The sequence below is a fragment of the Anguilla rostrata genome, chromosome 18, assembly GCF_018555375.3.
Source record: "Anguilla rostrata isolate EN2019 chromosome 18, ASM1855537v3, whole genome shotgun sequence".
Taxonomy (NCBI): Eukaryota; Metazoa; Chordata; class Actinopteri; order Anguilliformes; family Anguillidae; genus Anguilla; species Anguilla rostrata.
The window spans coordinates 24,088,874-24,109,809 of record NC_057950.1 but is presented as its reverse complement, the minus strand read 5'-3'; the positions used below and the strand labels follow the sequence as shown (position 1 = coordinate 24,109,809).

Sequence of the window (20,936 nt, the reverse complement as noted above, 5' to 3'; positions counted from 1 at the left end):
AGCATAAGAGCTGCTTTAAAGTGCTACAGTGGACAAAAAGCAGTGTTTTTTTCTGTTCGTTTTGTTAATACTTTTCATATGATGAATAAACTGAGACACATTTTCACAACATATAATACTATAGTACAGTATATTTTTTTGTTTAGGAGAATTGGTGGTGTGTTTTAACAGGACAAGATTAGCGGTTGGAATGGCTATTCTTAGACCCCCCCCCCCCCCCCCACACCCCCTTCCCTCACCCTCCGCAGGTAAAATGTCCGGCTATAGCTGACCAAAAGATCCGAGATAAAAGCGGTCTCGAAATGATCCAAGCAGCATCGCTCCACTCAAACTAAAGGAGGCGGGTGATTTCATGCCGTTACTGTGTGGAGTGAAGGAAGGGAATGAATTACACGTGCACAAGCAGGTCCCCTGCCCCCGTCTCTGCACTCCATTACTTCAGTCCACACTTATTATTTTTAATGAGGCCGCCTAAATACATATTCACACGCCGCCATATTTTAGCCGCGGACACGTTACGCATTAGCCAGGCGCGCTAATGGTTTGCCAAGGTGAAATTAGCTCTCGTCACTCTCGGGACGGGTTCTGTTGAAGGCACACACACACACACCCTCGGACAGCAAAAAGCCTTTGGGGGAGGGTTGAGAGGATCACCATTTTTGGTGGAGAACATAATTTCGACGGAAGGCGCAACCGCGGTCGAGTTTTAGCGAGTCGGTTCGCCCAGAACGGATGAACAGGCCCCGTGAGAGTACGCCCCCCTGTCGGTACACACATAATGGATATCAGGGCTGGAAGACAGGTGCGCACGTCAGAAGCAACGGCGGTGCGGAATCTACTGAGAGACGCGCGCTGAATCCCAACCAGCGGAGGCTGCGCCGGATTTCTCACAGCACGACAGGCTAACGGCAGCTGTCGTTTTTACGTTTTTTAAAATCGCTCGTAGACCGGGGTCGCCCGGGTTAGTGCATCGTCGCTGTGGAGTGGGAGAAAAAGCAGGCCCCCAGCTCCGGAGCCAAGCTCTGCCGGCCAAAGCTTAGTTTCACTCTGCAGAACTGGGCAGTAAGGCCAGCCAATCGTAGTTCGCGACCCGAAAACCGGAAAACTGCGCGAGGAAACGGGAGCGGTCTCGCTGGCTGAAGCCCACGCTCATTTCCGCTCAAACTCCGTTGTGGCTTTTTAGTGTTAAAAGCCAAATAAGCTGTGCGAATATTGAGAAGGACTCCAACGTTAGAGCCTTTTCAGAAAGTTAGCGGCATTGTGAGAACCGGGTGACATTTTTATTCATTAAATAAAATACACTTCACCCACCCAATGCGATCAGAAATGACATGGTCGTGAATAAATGCATGGCACTGTCTACAGTAATGAAATGAAATCTTTTTTCACTGACTGTTGACAATTGTTGGAGAGCATGAAGAAAAGAAAGCTTTTAAAATCGAGGTCGTATTGTTTTTTTTTTTCTTCCTCCCAGTTTCAGCCATTGACAAGACTCTGTCGACTCCGAGCTGGAACACTGTCATCAACAATTCTTTTTTGGTTGTGACAGAATAGTCAGAAAAAGGACTTGTTAACCATAGGGCTACGTCAAAACCGAAAGTAGGCCACTTTAAAAAGCTACTTTCTTCACCCCCCCCCGCCCCCCCCCCCAACCTGACTAGTCCCCCTGTGAGAAAATAAGATCACGTTTTTAAACTCGGATCTGGCCTTCCACAGCTCGAGAGGAAGACGTGGGCGATCGTTTCCTGCACTTGTTCCTGGAGGACGGCAGACCCGTTGTCAAGCTCGGTTGCGGCGGCGCTAACGTTCTGACGGTGAAGGCGGGTCAAAGCGTCGGATGGGAGAGGCTGACCCCAGTCATGATCCGGTGAGTTGTGCATTCTCTGCCCCTCGTCTGCCTGAAAACCTGAAGACTGGAAATTAAGTCCATATTTCTATCGGCCATGAGCTCCAATGCTGATTGATTCAAAGGCATACCAAATATTATAAAATAACCATGGAGTGTTGTAGCTAGCTAGCTGTTGCGATGTCAGAGGTAATGTAGCGCAAGTACAACAAAGCAAAACGACAAGTCAACAGGGCTAGTTCAAGAAGTTGTTTCAGTTTATTATTGTTAAACATAGTTGTTTGTTGTTTGAATTGGTTGCGGTGTCATCGAAATAAAAGACAAGTTTTATTTACTCATTTCAGTTCTCTGAGAACATTTCCTCCAGTTACTTTGCTGATATTTTTATACTTTATAAAGCAAAGTCGTGTCCTGTGATGTGGTTACTCAAAACAATCTATTCTTGTAATGTACGATGATATACCTGAACTTACGCTTTTGCATTCGGAAATATACTCAAGTGAGCACATTTATTTAGTAAGCAAAAATATATATATATTTTCTCCGTTATGATGAGGCCATTTTCCCTCTGGTTTTAGTACGTTTTGTATAATTTCATTTATACAATTTACAATTTGTCAGCGGAACCAGCTGCAGCTATTTTTGAGTTTGACAGAAAAGAAACGGAAGAGAACGGGAGAAGAACAGGAATTGCGTGTGATGCATTGTTCATTCTGCCCCCGCGTTGCGTGTTGACTTAATTTTCTGAGGTGGTTGGCGGTGGAGAGCCCAGCAGAAATGAAAGTAAGTATCCGATATGACAAATGCGGGACTGTGGAGATGCCTGTCACCGCTAGCAGCTTATCGTGCTTCATGCGTAATCTCGACCCATTTATCTCCGTCTCTCTCTCCCTCCCTTTCTCCCTCTCTATCTCTATCTCTCTCTCCCTCCCTCCCCCTCTCTCTCTCCCTCCCTCCCTATCTCTCTCTCCCTCCCTCCCTTTCTCTCAATTATTTCAGTTCAATTCAAGTGTGCTTTATTGGCAGGAAATACACATAGTAAATACTGCCAAAGCAAACAAGAAACATACAAAAACAAGTAGTGTAACAGGAAAGTATACATGAACATAGAAAAAATACATTTACAAGTTAGTTAAGCAATAAAATAAATAAAATAGTAAAAGTTTGACATTTAAACTATAAATAATAATGAAAATGAATGGTTGTACTGTCTTGGTGTCACTCCTGTCTCTCAGCTACTGAGGCAAAAGTTACAAGTGTGCTGGTCAATGTATATCCATCTCACTAGAAAATGGGAATTTTCTCATCATCAGGAACTTTTAAGAAATCTGGGCAAATTTGTTTGTAGTGTAATTTTATGAAAGAACATTTCTCGTTCTTCTTCGTATTTAGTGCATTTTAATAGAGAGTGTTTCTCTGATTCAACCTCTCTTTGTTGGCACTGTGAGCACAGACGCACTTTCTCTCTCCATCCCTTTCTCTCTCTCTCTTTCCCTCCCTCCCTCCCTCTGTTTCTCTCTCTCTCTCTCTCACTCCACCTCTCTCTCTCTCTTGCTTTCTCTCCCTGACATTCGTCATTTTTGGTTGCGGTTTGTGGGCGGGGGGTGCTCAAATTGTGGATGTATATCTTCTGTTGGGGGGCTAGCAGAGCAGCTTCCGCACCGAGCGGCTGCCCCCCTCCCTCTACTGCAGGTGGCTCGAGAGCAGCCGGGCCTTCGAGCCAACTTTTATTATGAAGAAAATAGAACGACCCGCAAGTCATCATTCTATCTCGAAAAACCACAAATCCGCTCCATAAAAGCGAGGTGTTGTAGCCGCTAAGCTGATGTCGTGCGATAAAAAAATAGTGTTGCTGAATTTACTCCGGTCTGGTTTTATTCATTCATTTATTTATTTATTTCTCAGGTCTAAAATACGTCCTTAAGAATTTCTTTGATTTTTCAGGGTAAAACCAAAAGAGTCCATGTTTCACTGGTGTCATGGGGGTGGGCGGGGGGGAGGGTTGGGGGGGGGCGGGGATATAAGCGTGTTGTTTGCTGTATTCCGTGAGAGACGATCACTCTGCCACCATCTGGATTCGTGCAGTTATAAACATTTAAATGCTAGCCGTCCTAGGTGGCATCTGTCGTATGGCAGTCTCTCCTGTTCTCAGCTCGTCCAAAATGGAGAAGGACCCCCCTGACACAGGTTGCCATGGCACTGACGTGCTCGGGCGGGTTCGGCGTTTCGTGAGTTCAGCCCGGGGCCTTCGGTTTAGAGGGGTCCGTCTGGAGGAGACGCGGTGGCGACGGGTCGGTGGGGAGGACAGCCGGCGCGAGCGCCTGTGTGTGGGCGCGCCTTTTTCTGCTCCGTCTGCCAGCGCGACCCGACGGCGGCACCTCGATTATTTTACTGCTATCCGCCGGCCCGCTCGCTGTCCCCACTGATGAATCTGTCGCCCACGCCGGCCGTCCCAGAGCTCGCCGAGAAACAGGGAAACCCTGGGGGAACGGCACTTCAGCCGCAGTTACTGTTTCACTGGGGGAGTCTTCATCAGCAGTTACTGTTTCACTTTGGGGGGTAGGGGGTCTTCATCGGCGATTACTGTTTCACTGGGGAGTCTTCATCAGCAGTTACTGTTCTTTTTGCACTTTGGGGGGTAGGGGGTCTTCATCGGCGTTACTGTTTCACTGGGGGGGGGGGGGTCTTCATCGGCAGTTACTGTTTTACTGAGGGGGGTCTTCATCAGCAGTTACTGTTTCACTGGGGGTCTTCATCAGCAGTTACTGTTTCACTGGGGGGTCTTCATCGGCAGTTACTGTTTCACTGGGGGGGGCTTCATCAGCAGTTACTGTTTCACTGGGGGGGGCTCGGCTTACGTCGGCAGCTTACTGTCTTCACTGCGGGGGGGGGTCTTCATCGGCAGCTACTGTTTCACTGGGGGTGGAGCTTCAGCAGCGGTTACCTTTTCACTGGGGGTGGAGCTTCAGAAATGATGTTTACCCCTGTTCGACTAGGGGCAAGATGTTTTTGCATCCCATAGCAGTTCCCTCTCCATCAGAATTCCCAGCACACGCAGTCTCTCTTACTGTCTTTTCCTCTTCCCAGAAGTTTAAACTGGTATGTGGTATAGTACCATGTCATACTGGTACTGTCACACTGCATATGTTGCCAAAGTTATTTGGCGGCTGGCGGAGAGATTGGGCGAAAGAAAGATAGACTGCTGCAGAGTTGCGATGTGTAGTTCTTTTGGGCAGTGTAGTCCCTTTTAAGGACGCCCACCTGCCTCCCCCCAGGCTCGTTTGGCGGTACGGCGGTTGAACCCGGGCCCAATCGCCGGCCTGGCTCGCGACGCGGAGCGGCGGGAACATCTGCGGAGCTCAGCGTGTCCCCCGCTCCGCCGTGGAGACCGTCTCGCTCCGCGTCGCCGGGACAACGACAGCCGCGCGGCGGCGGCTCCCGCCCAGAACCTAATTAAGCCGTACCGGCGGTGCAAAGCATTATGGGACAGCCGTCGGCCGAGCCCAGTCACCTTCATTTGCTCTTCTTCAGCTTCTAGCAACGCGCTCTCAGCGAAGATTAATAATCCCTTCATTACAGCCTCAGTCTGGATGTTGCTTTTGACAGATATGAGCTCACTTTAAAAAAATTAAAAAAAAACAACGCGCATCGCTGGTATTACTGAAACCTCCAGGGTGTAAAATGGTGATTTATGGAAATGTACAGTGACTGTATAATAGAAAAAAAAAAAAAGGTTTCTAAAAAAATGTGTGTTCGGTTGTGACATATTAATTTGTGGGCTATTGATTTGGTCAATATAAACAATGTCAGGCGGGTTAAGCAATGTGCCGCCGGCTTTATCGCGTTCATTGTGGACTTCAGCCGCGGCAATCAAGGACCGAACATTAGCGTCTCGGCGGACTTAAGTGGACGGACACAAATTCAGCTGAAAGCTCTATAAAACGTACCCGCGTTGTTTCAAATTAGATCACGCTCAAAATCGGCCGGTCCGATTTGAAATATTTCTCGAGCGCTAACTCGATAAAATTTTATTTGCATCAATTCCGTTTGCCAAATCATTCTGTCAGGCGTGGAACGAGGAGAGGAAAGGGGAGTTTGCCCTTTATCAGCTTAAGAACACTGCTACATATCTACTTTAGCACTTTTTTTTAAAAAAATCCATCCATTTACCCAACAGGTTTTTATTATATGTCGTTAGAGTCCTGAGGAAATTTGGAGTAATACCACATCAGTGGCACCCTCCTCTAGCCGTAAAACGCAGTCAGATTAGGGAGTGACGGCCATGTGATTTATTAGTTTCATTTATGAAATTAGATTGCACACTTCCCTCTCTCCCACTCCTGAGGAGGGGTAGGCAGTGCCGCGACTACTAAACGAGTACCCGCGAAAAGTAAATAAACAAATAAATGAGTTGTAATCTTGATCAATTGGTAGAAAAATCCTTTATAAAATATATAAAATTTATATTTTCGTTTTTTATTTCAGTTTTCTTTTCCTTTGTAATCTGGATTCAGAAAATTTGCTTTTGTCGTCCATGTGCGGATGAGGTTGTAACTCTGATACCCAGGTGCATTGTGGCTCTGTGCCTTGTGAGAGAGAGATGAAGAAAGGCAGGGTTATGCTGTAGAAGAGGTGTAACAATTGTGTAACAGCGGTGTAACAGCTGTGTAACATCAATATAACAGCAGTGTAACAGTGGTGTTACAGTGGTGTAACAGCAGTGTAACAGCTGTGTAACAGCAGTATAACAGCAGTGTGACAGTGGTGTTACAGCAATATAACAGCAGTGTAACTGGTGTTACAGTGGTGTAACAGCAGTGTAACAGTGGTGTAACAGCAGTATAACATTAGTGTAACAGTAGAACAGCAGTGTAACAGTGGTGTTACAGTGGTGTAACAGCAGTGTAACAGTGGTGTAACAGCAGTATAACATTAGTGTAACAGTATAACAGCAGTGTAACAGTGGTGTTACAGTGGTGTAACTGCTTACGAGTGTGTAACAGCAGAACATTAGTGTAACAGTAGACGCAGGTACAGTGTGTTCCACTGGTTTGTAACTGCAGTGTAACAGTGGTGTAACAGCAGTATAACATTAGTGTAACAGTATAACAGCAGTGTAACAGTGGTGTTACAGTGGTGTAACAGCAGTATAACATTAGTGTAACAGTAGAACAGCAGTGTAACAGAGGTGTAACAGCAGTGTAACAGCACGAGATACTGTAACAGGAACTTGATACCCCGTGGACTGCATGGTCTGCCCTGCTGTATCCACCCTCACAGGTTGCTAATGTGTTAATATGTTTGGTCTGTGCGCATATTTACCAGATAGTGTGGTGTTACAAATTAATGTTCAGAATCATTAAATGTGCCATTAAGGTCTGTTTGTTCTTTGGCTGAGTTATTTACCGGAGAGCTAATCTGCTGGGACAGCTTGCTTCTCCGTGAGCGCGAGGCTGCTAACAGCTCCCAGCGTTGCTTGGTGAACAAGGGCCAACTTTATCTCCTCACTGCACGGCAAGAAACAGCTCTAATAAGGCCTGGGGGTGCGCAGAGTAGGGGAGGGGGGATTAATAGCGTGGTTTTGGCTTTTATATCAAAGGCTAATTACAGGAGCCCGACAGAGTCAGATTAATGCGTCGCGCGCAACATCTGCTCTTAATTGTTGGTAGTAATATTGACCCGGTCCTCTCTCACCGCCTCACCCTGTGGGGAGAAGCTCTGGCCGGTCAATCGGAAGAGCCGCGCGCGCAGGTATCGCCTGTCTGCAGGAATTAGCCGCCGCTCGTTAGCCCGCGTCGCGCGCTGTCTCCCAGGCCCGACGCGGCGCTTTCCGCCATCTTACGGGGGCGAAGAAAAAGCGATAACCCTCTGTCTCTACAGCCCAAATATAAAACCATGCGACGAACCATCTGTGGTCACTGCTCTAATTTCAGTGGGAAACCTTATGTGAGTTGTCAAACTTGGGTCTGCATCGGTGCATGATATGCCCTGACAACCCATAACCTTCCGGAACAATCCTAACCATCAGAAACTGTTCAAAGTTCAGTATATTCCAGCGTGATTTTTGTTTGGCTAGTCCTGGTACGAACTGGGTCATCCGGTCAATGTGACAGTTTTACACGCAGCGCTGAGAGCTGATATCTGCAGTGCTTTAGAACGTCTGCAAAATGGCCGCCGATGAGCTGAGCATTTTTTAGTCACACTTTTTAGGCAATTATAACGTTAGCCCCCTCCAGTCATCCGCGTTAATAAGTCACGTGTCACTTGGCAGCAGTCGCTGTTTACAGTGTGCTGCTTTCAGGGTGGTTGTTGTGACATGTGGCAGGAGAATATATTTATTGTGCTGTGGTGTATTGTTTTTTGTTTATTTGATCTGTGAGAAGCAGCCCACACACATATAAAGTTAACTTATATCTCCTACACAATATTTGTATGTATATATAGATAGATAGATAAATGGAAGGCTACTCATATTAATGACATGGTTTGCTGCAGGGGGTGGGTGCTAATATAAAAAAACACATGAACTGAAATGAAATGAAAATGTAAGGTTTAAATGAAAATGTAAGGTTTGAACAGTATCCTCTGTCATTGTTTGATGATGCTTGGTGTGAACTTATCCACATGAACAGACATTGTTCTGCATCAGTGGAGTTTGCTGGAATGGAAAAAGCGTAGTTTTTCTTCTGTGCAATATTAGGAAAGATTTTCTCGCCTGTCCCATTGCTCTCCCAGTGCCACTGCTGTACTGTTTTCTCACGTGAATAATTTGTCATTGACACGTTTAGAGGAACAGCCCTTGTCAATTATACCATCACGTCCAGCGGGAGTATTGGCAAGTGTGTAGACTTGCTTTGGGTCAGGACCCTAACAGCCTCCAGGAATGTGTTGAAAGAAACACAGTTCCTTTTGGAATGCATCAGAGTTGCAAATATGTTACTGTTTTGTTTTGGTTTTTTTTCGATTTCTCGGAACATTTTGACGCATTGGCTATATATTGTTTTGACTGCACTGAGGGTCCGCACAGTGTTTGTTATTCATTTTTTTTTTTGTTGTTGTAAAATCCTGTTGTACTTTCACACTGATTCCTCTCCTCTCCGACCTGCGTGTCATTTCAACGAGGCCTTTGCCTCGTTCTGCGAACGTTAGCGTTAGCCGTACCCCTGAACCCTTCTGACGCGGCCGCTCCCCGAGCTGTGCAGCTCATCAGCGTTTGATAACAGGTCCGTCTCCAGGCCCACGGGTCCGGAGTAGAAATGGAGGTACTGGAAAGAGCACGACGCGGCCGAATACCAGCCGCTTCCTTTCATTTTACATGGCTCAGGTGGGGGTTACATTACATTACATTACAGGCATTTAGCAGACGCTCTTATCCAAAGCGACTTGCACAACTTTTACATAGCACTTTTACATTGTATCCATTTATACAGCTGGATACGTACTGAAGCAATGCAGGTTAAGTACCTTTTCTCAAGGGTACAACGGTAGTGTCTTACCCGGGAATCAAACCTGTGACCTTCAGGTTACAGGACCAGTTCCTTACCCATTATACTATACTGCTGCCCCTGCCGAGTTCTACCAGCAGGTCTGAACCTGACTCTGTTAATGTGTTCTCAGAAGCACCGCACAGCTCAACTTTCTGTTTGGATGAGGCTTTAAAAAAATTTTAACAACTCTCACAAGTTTGGGGAGCTTTGGGGGAAATTGCTTGGTTAAATTCTGTGTTTAGCTTTTAAGCCTTTGGGAGTTTACTGGTTTGCCTGGGTGTGCTTTTCAACATGTAACTTTATCTGAGATGAATTCAGTCATATTGTTGAAATCCACCTCACAGTCCAACAGTTATTACTTCCAAATCTGATGTAATTGATTTTCCTTGAAAATTAAATGTGCAGAACATAATTGTCTGTGCCATCTGTTGACCATGCTGACCACACCAGTTCGCCAGTTCCTTCCATATTTTCTTTATGCTCATCCACAGGCTGTAGCATATTATTACATGTTGGGCTATCCAAGTTTATCCTGTTTAGTTCTTTTTTTCTTGTGGAATTTTGTACTCTGGAAATGCAAACTGCAGAATATATATTTAATCCCTCTGTGTGTGGTGTAACAGGGGGTATTATCTGTGTGCAGTGAGTCAGGGGAGTACTATCTGTGTGCAGTGAGTCGGGGGTACTGTCTGTGTGCAGTGTGTCAGGGGGGTACTGTCTGTGTGCAGTATGCCAGAGGGGTACTCTCTGTGTGCAGTGAGTCAGGGGAGTACTGTCTGTGTGCAGTGAGTCAGGGGAGTACTATCTGTGTGCAGTTGTCAGGGGGTACTATCTGTGTGCAGTGAGTCAGGGGGTACTGTCTGTGTGCAGTGAGTCAGGGGGGTACTGTTTGTGTGCAGTGAGTCAGGGGAGTACTGTCTGTGTGCAGTGAGTCAGGGGAGTACTATCTGTGTGCAGTAGTCAGGGGGTACTCTCTGTGTGCAGTGAGCAGGGGGGTATTTCTGTGTGCAGTGAGTCAGGGGGTACTGTCTGGTGCAGTGAGTCAGGGGAGTACTGTCTGTGTGCAGTGAGTCAGGGGGTACTTCTGCGTGCAGTGAGTCAGGGGGTACTGTCTGCGTGCAGTGAGTCAGGGGGGTACTGTCTGCGTGCAGTGAGTCAGGGGGGTACTATCTGTGTGCAGTGAGTCAGGGGAGTACTCTCTGTGTGCAGTGTGCCAGGGGGTTACTGTCTGTGTGCAGTGTGCCAGGGGGATACTGTCTGTGTGCAGTGAGTCCGGGGGGTACTGTCTGTGTGCAGTGGTCAGGGGGTACTGTCTGTGTGCAGTGAGTCAGGGGGGTACTGTCTGTGTGCAGTGAGTCAGGGGGGTACTGTCTGCGTGCAGTGAGTCAGGGTACTTCTGTGTGCAGTGAGTCAGGGGGGTACTCTCTGTGTGCAGTGTGCCAGGGGGATACTGTCTGTGTGCAGTGTGCCAGGGGGATACTGTCTGTGTGCAGTGTGCCAGGGAGATACTGGTGCATTTGGTCATTCTGAGACTTTAGTTTAACATTCCATTCATGTTTACTTTTCTTCCTCTCCATGTGTCGGGAAAGAAATCAGCAGCTTTTATGAGGGTCACCAATATATAGAGTGATAATACAGTTCCTATATGGACCTCACAAGGATATCAGTCATGATAAATACTTGTTTGGTAGTTACCCAAAATCCCAATGTTTTTACGAACAGTAGCCCACCGGTGAGAGAGCAGTAAGCCTGAATAAGAGTTAAAGGCATGTTTTTGATATGAATCTGAGGGGAAAAAAAGAGAAGTGCTTGCGATGAGAAGGTAGCAGCGTCGCCTCAGGAACGAGCTGATTGGCCATTCCTCGGCCGTCCGTCCTCAGCGCTGGAAAGTGGCGCGCTCCTCACCCGCCCGCTGACTCACCTGTCAGGTGACGCTTCTGAGGGGACGAGCGACTGCTCGTGCATCTCAATCACACCGGGGGGGCCCAGGGATCCTGAATATTTAATCAGGAAATTAGGAGACAGGTCTGAGTCTTAATACCTGGCACATTTATTTATTTATATATTTGTTTATTTATGTTCTTACTTATTCTCTCTTCCCTTTTGTCATTTGTCGCCACCAGACCACCCACAACTTTTTATTTTATTTTTCTTTTTTCATTTATGTATTTATTTTCTTTTATACGTGACCTCGGATAATTACCTCTGGGGGCTGACCGGCCTTGGAGCTCCTGGGGGCTGACCAGCCTTGGAGCTCTGGGGGCTGACTGGCCTTGGAGCTCCTGGGGGCTGACTGGCCTTGTTGCTCTCGGGGCTGACTGGCCTTGGGGCTCTCTGGGGCTGACTGGCCTTGGAGCTCCTGGGGGCTGACTGGCCTTGGAGCTCTGGGGGCTGACTGGCCTTGGAGCTCCTGGGGGCTGACCAGGCCTTGGAGCTCTGGGGCTGACCGGCCTTGGAGCTCCTGGGAGAGGCCTGAGCTCAGGGCTGACTGGCCTTGGAGCTCCTGGGGGCTGACCTGCCTTGGAGCTCCTGGGGGCTGACCGGCCTTGGAGCTCCTGGGGGCTGACCGGCCTTGGAGCTCCTGGGGGCTGACTGGCCTTGGAGCTCCTGGGGGCTGACCGGCCTTGGAGCTCCTGGGGGCTGACTGGCCTTGTTGCTCTGGGGGCTGACTGGCCTTGGAGCTCCTGGGGGCTGACTGGCCTTGGAGCTCCTGGGGGCTGACTGGCCTTGGAGCTCCTGGGGGCTGACCAGGCCTTGCGACACTGACATGCTCCTGAAGCTTTAATCTGTGCCCCTGTCAGCCGGAAGGGTAAACCCCGCCATTGTCGGACAAATATCAATAATTCTGCCGTTTGATTTTCACGGGGGAGAGGTCACCTCTCTCCCGGTGGCGTTCGGGGCTGGTGAGATCTGATGGAATCTGCCACGGTGGGGGTCCAGCTGAAGGTCACCAGGGGAGGGTCTGAGCCGGAATTCTAATGCGACGGGCACAGACACCAGCCCTTTATCTTAGAGCGAGGATCAAAGGCTCGGTCAGAAACGGCTCTGACAGGTAATCAACTCCCCCTCCCCCGCCCCAAACCCACCCCCCACCCCCCACCACCCACGCTGTCGCTCCGATTTTCTTTTTTTTTTCGCACTTGGGGTGTAGGCGTTCGCGCGTTCGCCTTTTTCGTGGTTTTCGTAGTGCGCCGGATTCCCGTTGGCCGGCCCTTCCGTCCGTCGACGCGGACAAAACGACGTGATGGATTGCCGTTGGTTTGAAAAGCGAGAACCTCCTTGTGCGGGTTTCGCAAGGAACGGGAAAAGAAAACAAAAAATAAATGAAAGAAAAACAATCAGCCTTTCGCAAGGGCGAGGCCGAAGAAGGGCATTACTCTGGAGCAGGAGGGAAGCCTCGATGATTGCGTTGCAGGCTGACTTCAAAAGGTTGCCTTACGAGAAGTTTTTAAGCGCGCGGTCGAGCGCGCTAATCATAGCATAGCACGGGGATCGATACTGCATTTTGTAGTCGACCTTAAAGCATATGTATTTACTTTTTTCAGGCGTTTGTACCGGCAGACAGTTTGGCATGTCGTTAAAGACGTTCGATTCTGCTCAGTTTGGCTGGTATCGATTGGTTGTGTCCATGCCAAGTGCACATATGTATTCGCAAAGTTTATATTATTTGTAATTTCAAAGTTGCTTCTTTTTTTTCTTTTTTTTTTACTTTGGCGTGTCACAGTTAATGTGTTTTCACATGGAGCGGAGTGATTGGCTACCTCTGAGTCTTCACTAGTGGATCTGATGGATTTAGGGTGCATTGGAATAACAAGCAAGATTGAAGGCACACTGGCCGTTGTTGTGTAGAAAAGACATAACGAGGTTGATGCGCTCATCCAGCAATGTGCGCAGGGATTGGTCAGCTTGTTTACAGACAAGATCACAGAGCTTCCTCTGTACAGACAGAAAAAAAACACTTGTCAATTTACCACAGAGCAGAGCTGTAAGATGAACTGTGTTTTCATTAGAAATGACTTTTGCTCTGGGCAAATATGTGGAGTGTCCATGGCTCATCAAGTTACATAATAGCTCAAGCAACAACAATGAGCAGTTTCTCCAAATTGCTTCAATATTGGAATACTGTTTCAGATGTATTATTTAGTTGCAGCATCCACACATTGGTTTAAAATGGCCACAGGAGAATCTTGCTTAGCTATTCTGTGTTCGATTGTAAATTGTACATCATTTTTTAATGAAATGAGAATAGCAGAAGTTTGCGTGTTTTGCTGATAGCTGTACAGTGAGGGCAAACTAGAGCAATAGGGCAGGTTTGTTAGCTTTTTCTGTGCTACATAAATACACTACAGCTGTCCAGGAGCACCCTAGTCTATCATTCAGGCTAATGCCAGAAATCGACAGTCACTGGCAACTGCCGACTTAAAGCTAGTTTAGATTTAATAGTCTCAAAATGATGAGTTTTTTCTAAGGGGTCTGAAAAAGTTGGGCTAAAAAAAGGGCTACACAGGCCAGGTCAAAACAACAGTTCAATTAAACCATCGTTTCCATGACGGCGAGGTACCAGTTGGGCAGATCTGTCTCCCTTTAACTCCAAACATGGATCTGACATGTTGATTTCGATATGTCAGATATGAGAGTATCCTTCAACGAACGTTTGAGAACTTGCTAGTTCACACTGAACTAAATTTCCTCTGAAAGCATTCTGAAGTAGCCTTTGCAGAAAAGAGCTTGGCGCGTTGAGTCAGCTCAAGTCCAGTTGAAGTCACTGTGCACCATTATGAGAAAAGATCTCTGCTCAGAGATGGTCAGGGGTTAGTCTCAAGCCTGACCCCTACTTGTCTTCCCCAGACTAACACACTATCGCACGTCATTGCTTTGATGAGTCTACCCAACAACAGTAAAACTATGGGGGATGGGCTGTTTGCCTCTCGTTGTCTTGGCGCCAGTGACATCGTCGGTATCTCAGAACTGTTATTTGCAGGTGACCAAATCTCGAGCATCTCAGATAAGCCTTAGTTCCAGTGATGTCACTATCAGAATCTCAGAGCTTCCTCAGTTCCAGTGATGTCACAATCGGCATCTCAGGGCTTCCTTAGTTACAGTGATGTCACAATCAGCACCTCGGAGCTTCCTTGGTTCCAGTGACGACATCATCATCTTGAGTTGCCTTCATTCGAGTAACACTATCATCTGCCTGTCTGTTTCTTTAGTTCCAGTGACCTCATTGGCAGCAACAGCTCAGAGCTGCTTCATACGATTCACTGAATTGTATCACAGGCAGCTTGCGATGACGACACTATCCATACAGCGTGTGGATCTCTGTTAAGTTATCCTCATGCATTGGAGATATTCATCCTGTCTATACGGTGAATCATCACAGAAAAAAGCTCACACTGACTAAAACCACAGCGTGTTTAAATAATATAAATTATACTATAATGTCATTTTAATTCAATTACGATATTCGTTTCCGTATGGCGTCTTCGCGCTGGAGCTTTCGCCGTGCGCCGTCCGCCCCCCCGTTCGCCGCGTGGAGGTACGCGCGCTGGGTTGTGTGTTTACGCGGAGCCGCGGCAGAGAAAAAGCCGGTTATTTTTATCTGCGTATCCCGTCTGTCACTTCCCCGCGGCCGCTCATCCTGAGAGCGACGCGGCGCCCGGCCGCGCGTTCCGCCGTCTCTCTCTCGCCCTCGCCCCGCAGCTCGGGGGAGCGCAGAGACCACCCCAAATTAATTGAGGGCTGCCAGTCACGGCGCAAATTGTGTAGCGAACGGAGCAGCGCAAGTGAGACGCTGCGGCAGAGCCAGCACCGGTAAGGGGGGGGGGCTATGCAACAGTGCCCAACGACGTCGTTAAGGAAATATGGTAGCATTAGTGTAGGAATGTTTCGCCCCGCTCACGCGCCCGGTGTGTGTGTGTGTGTGTGTGTGTGTGTGTGTGTGTGTGGCATGCATGCACGGGCTGCAGACGCCACCGTTTTATGCCTGGAAGACAGTGAATTACCTCCGTTGGCAAAACTGAACGACAGTCGCTGCCGGTAAACTTGCGACACTGACATGTCACATTCTAACGTTGTCCGTCATTTAAAAAAAAAAAACCCTCTAAATCCAGGATTAAGTCCTCCTTATATGCTCAACATATCTGACCTATTTACTTTGCTTCGGCTGCCTTGATGTATTTCTGAGCGTGTGGAACATCTGTTTGAAAAGCACACACTATAAAAAAAAAGTGCTCCTTTCAAATGACAATTATTTTTTTTCCCCCCACGTATGATGTGCCCCACCTATCATTATTATTTTTATTCTGTTGAATTCCGAAATCTGAACAGACAAGAAAATCCGCCAAAATCAAAATCTATTTTGAGGAGAGCCTGTTTATTGCTCCCATCAGACATCCGTCGCCCGGAAGTGCCTCACCGTGATGCTCTACTGCCATCTGCTGGCCGCTGCGAGACACGCGTCCATTCTCCATTTTGATTATCTTCGTGTTTTGAGTCGGAAAATTATTGTGCGTTTATCCACCATCTAATTATGCCATCAGGAGACTCTAATTAAAAAAAATAATAATAATAGTAATAATAAAATTCTGTGGCTATGTAAAAGCTTCAGGGCACAAAGGGATTTCTGGTTTCCGGTCCGTTCGATTGCTGCTTTGCCCTTTTCAGAATGTCAGTCTGGTAAAGCAAACACACTTGTAGGGGAGCAAGCGACGCAGAGACTTTAAGGTGGACACTTTACCTGAATTATTTATCCGTGTGTGTGCCCCTGAGTCGGATGACTGGATGAATGCGGCTCGTAAAGGCTGCTTATTTATTATTTTTGTTTTATTTTTAGATTCAGCAGGTCTGTGGGACCGTGAACTCCATCACTGAGGCACCGCCCGCTGTCTCTGGTGCTCCCGAAAATATGTCAAAGGACAGAATGCAAGAGAGAGGAGAGCAGATCAGCATGTGCTCCATGTTACACCATGTGTTAAGTTAGACATTTCAGCACGGCCCTGAATAATCAGAGATGTGTGTGTGTGTGTGTAAATGTGTGTGTGTGTGCGTGTGTGTGTGTGTGCGCATGCGTGTGTGTGTGTGTGTTTGTGTGTGTGTGTGCAAAGGTGGGTGGGTGTGTTTGTGTGTAAGTGTACGTGTGTGTGCATGCGTGCCTGCCTGTTTGGGTGGGTGTGTGTGTGTGTGGGTGGGTGGGTGTGTGTGTGTGTGTGTGTGCGTGTGTGTGTGACCAGCCCAGTATTGTGGCAACAAAGGTGAACAACGCTTCAACAGAGGCCCCACCCCACACACAGTAATAGTTTCTCTAAATCAGCCCAGAGGATCCCATCACTGTAGGCCTGTGGACTTCCTTTTATCTCAGGCCTTCCAAACAAAACACATATGAAATATTCATAACATAATTATAATCATGGACACACACTGCAGTGCTTGTATTCGGAGTCATCCAAAGAAACAAACCGGGCTTGAGAGAGAGAGAGCGAGAGAGAGAGAGAGAGAGGGAGACAGAGAGATAGAGAGAGAGGATGAGGGAGAGAGAGAGAGGAAGAAAGAGAGAGAGAGAGGGAGAGGAAGAGGGAGAGGGAGAGGGAGAGGGAGCGCTGAAGGGTGATTGCTCCGCTCCTCCTCTCGGCGCGCGCGGTTGCCGTGGCGAGCTCGTTTCCCATGCGGAGTGGCGTCCGCTCCGCTCCCCCAGCCCGTAATTAGCCGTACCTGGAGTCGCAGGTCGCTGATTGCCTTCGGGGAGGTGCCCGGGACGCCCGGCGTCTGATTGGCGCGGAGGCAGTCGTCTTGATTGCGCCGATCTGGTTGCTAAAGAGACCGCGTTACCCCCCCCCCCGTTCCACCCCCCCCCCCAACCCTGGGAGAAGTGGCACCGCAATCACAAACGGACATATGGACAAGCGAGGAGCAGGGGGGGGGGGGTTTAAAGGATTCAGGGAGGAGGGAGGGAGGTGGGGGTTGGGGGGGGGTGTTGGAATCACTCTGTTTGCATGCCTGTTCCAGCATTAGGGCCAATCAGCATACGCGAGGCCCCGGGGGGGGGGTAAGTAATAGAGAGGTCATTGAGGAGTCTCGGAAGACGCAGAGGTGGGCCCGGAATTCCGCCGGTGATGAAGTGGAGGAGGGAGAGAACACTCGACATTGAGAAAGCTGGAATGTGACACCGCGCGCCCAAACGGTTAGCGTGACAGAATATCTATTAAGGCGCAAGCGTGAGGACTAACAGCTCTTATGTTAGCAGGGGGCAGGGGAGGGGGGTCGGGGTGCTGCTACACACCGCTCCTCCGTTTCCTCCGTCATATTTAGAGCTCATTCTGTATTTGCCCGTAAGTGGGGTTATTTCTGCCGTCAATTAACCTGGTAAAGAATGAATCGGACTGGTAGTGCCTGAAGGCCCCAGTCCTCCGCAAATCACCATCCCTCTCTTTTGCTCCCCCCTTTCTCTCTATCTCTCTCTCTCTCTCCCCCTCTCTATTTCTCTCTTGCTTTTTCTCTCTCCCCTTTTCTTTCTCTCCCTCTCACTCCATTTCTCCCCTTTCTCTCTCTCTCTCTCCTCCCTCCCTCTTTCTCCCCCCCCTCTCTCTGTCTCTATCTGTTTGATGATGCCTCTGTGCAGGACAGCGTCGGGGCAGAACATCCCAACACGCGTTTGATACCTCAGGTGCGAGGAGACCACCGTGTCCTCCGCTGCCTTCCCCCCAGACCCCCCCCCCCCACCGTATAATTTAGACAGCTAGCATTTGGCGTTTGATACGGGGGTGCTGCTGATCGGGGCGTCGGGAGGGGGGGGGGGGAGGAGGAAACCGTCTCTCCTCAGAGCTCATCTTCATTCTGTAGTTCTCCCACACAAACAGGCCAGACCAGGCACAGCTTGAGGCAGCCGCCACGTACCTCACTGTCAGTAAACATGCGCTCTAAGTGCGGGTGGGGGGGGGGGGGGGGTGATATCCGAGGCCTGCCAGTGCCTCACACACCTGAGACCGCACACTACAGCACAGCGATGCTACTGCTGCAAGCCCCGCCCACATTAAGGTGGACTATCCTACGGTTTAAGCACCTCCATAGGTCACGTGCTATATTTAAATTAAGCGCTGAGGTGCGGTAGTCACGTGGCTCCGCTACGAAATTAGCACACATCCTGGCCTGAATTACGCTTATCCTTAACTATATGCTAATTATGCTAAGATGCATTATTATGTTTTGTATTTTTCCTGTCATTATAAACTGCGATGCTTTAATTGCTGCATTTATTTCTGTATAAAGTAGCATCGCGCGCGGTCGAAGGTAAACAAGGTGATGCTTCTCGTTTGACTGAATCTGTGATGCGCACCGACTCTAACGGCCGTTGGCTGAGCGTGAGAAGGCCAGCAGGACTGCCGGCTTCAGAATGCAGAATGATCTCTAATAGGATACCTGGCAGCGGCACTGCTGGCTAGCTAGGCTAAACTGCTAGCTATGAACATTGAGTCGCAATGGGGAGTGTGCTGTACATAGTGAATGTCACGGAAGATACAGATGAACACTGGAGCCATGTAGCTGAATGAAGAAGAGAGTAAGCAAGTTACCTTTAGAACTTGAAAATATTGGACAAGACAACGGGAAGACAGAGGATAAGGACTTGCTGCCTGGCTGGCCAACCTTGTTCCTAAAGATTCTAACATTCTGTAGGTTTTCACGCCAACCGTAATTTGGCACATCTGACTCTGCTTATTAGCGGCTCGACAAGATCTCTAGCTGTTAAATGAGGCGTGCTTTGTTAGGCTTGGAGCGAAAACCTACAGGACGCTTGATCTCCAGGAGCAGGATTGGGCAGCCCCTGACATAGAGGAAGTGTCGAGATAGCTGATGTTCACAGGTATCTCCAAGGAACAGCCAACACTGCTGCAGTGTGCTACACGTGCACGCTGCTACAGGTGCACGCCACTACACGTGCACGCCGCTACACGTGCACGCTGCTACAGGTGCACACCACTACACGTGCACGCCGCTACACGTGCACACTGCTACACGTGCACGCCACTACACGTGCACACAGCTACAGGTACACGCTGCTACCGGTGCACACCACTACACGTGCACGCCGCTACACGTGCACGCTGCTACAGGTGCACACTGCTACACGCGCACGCCACTACACGTGCACGCCGCTACACGTGCACACTGCTACACGTGCACGCCACTACACGTGCACGCAGCTACATGTAACACAGCAGTAAGCTTCCAGCACCTCTATTCCCAAAATATTTCCGGCAACTGCATCTCAGAATATTAGTTCCCATTCCCGTTTATGATGAAAAAGAGGGGTTACTTTTCTCTTTTAACCGGATCTACATGATTTGCATCGGACTCATGATCTGAACAGCAACGGTGTAATATTTTCCTCTTTCACCACTGGAGCATCAGGCTGATCCTTACTTTATCTGTGCTGGGCTGGTCCTCCTGGGTTTTCAGTCCATTGCAAAGGCTACCTGTGGCTTAACGTTTTAATCCGCTTAGTCATTTAACATCGTTATGTGCAGTTTTTTATTTTTTTTATTTTTGCACACTGTGCCTCTTAAGTGATTGTAGCAAATAATCTGTGATGGCATTCTTGTTTTAAATTTACACCTTGTGTGATACTGTGTGATTGGAAAGAATTGGACACATTTTTTATGCACGTTGTTCTTTTGGGACTAGGAATGTTGTGTGTGTGTAGGTGTATGTGTGTATGTGTGCATGCCTGGGCGTGGCAGTAAGAATGTTGTGTGCGTGTAGGTGTGTATGTGTATGTGTGTGTATGTGTGTGGTGTGTGTGCCACTTGGACTTGACGGCAGAAGTGCACATTTCCTGTGCTTCTCTTTGCTATGGTTACCCTTTCAACACATGTCAATCAGAGCTGACATGCGAGAGAGCGGTGGTGAAACAGCAGGTCAGGTGACTGCGTTCTCTGAGAAAATCCAGAGCTGTCATGGACTTCAGCTAAATAGAGCTAGCAGATTTTTTTTTCTTCATTAATTGTCCATCTGTTAGTCTATTGCAGGGATTGCACCACAGTCATTACATCAGTTCTATTATTTTTTTGTTTGTCTGTTGTCTTCTTTTGATGCGATTGCTTGGAGATCTCGGAGATAGCCTAACCTTTGTTTCCTCAGCAATACTGACCTGAGGAAAGGAAGTGAGGCTTTTCAATCTGGGAGAAAAAAAATAACAATTTGAGGTGGACTCTTGACACCTGTCAGTGAACCCTGTTTAAAAAACGATGAACTGACAGGTTACTCCAAAGAGTTGCGTTAGAAGCACACTGTGCTTCCCCATCATTATCGTATGTCCATTGTTATTTATTTATTTATTTATTTATTAAAACAGGTAAAACTAAATAAAAGTTTATAAAATACATGAAACGGGGGACGTTGGTGATTAATTGTGAATTGTGTGCACTTGAATGAGCTCCAAAACCTCTTACCCCTCAACGCCCAATCTCTGCAACCTCCACAGATACCGTTTGCCTGAGAGTGAGGAAGGAGGGCATTGTGGGATTGAAATGGTGGTGGATGATGGGCCTGCTAACAGACGATACAAAAAGCTGATTCGCCCGATGACACAGGTGAGCCTGACAATAACCCTG

At 48.1% G+C, this 20,936-nt stretch overlaps 1 protein-coding gene across 1 annotated transcript in view; it reads left to right on the top strand.

Moving 5' to 3' along the window:
- The window catches only part of eys (eyes shut homolog), a 337,977-nt gene that overhangs the window by 266,645 nt on the left and 50,396 nt on the right, over positions 1-20,936 (top strand). The window contains exons 36-37 of the mRNA XM_064318175.1: positions 1,717-1,867; positions 20,807-20,915. Coding sequence (XP_064174245.1) covers positions 1,717-1,867; positions 20,807-20,915 — 260 coding nt within the window. The remainder of the gene's footprint in view (positions 1-1,716; positions 1,868-20,806; positions 20,916-20,936) is intronic.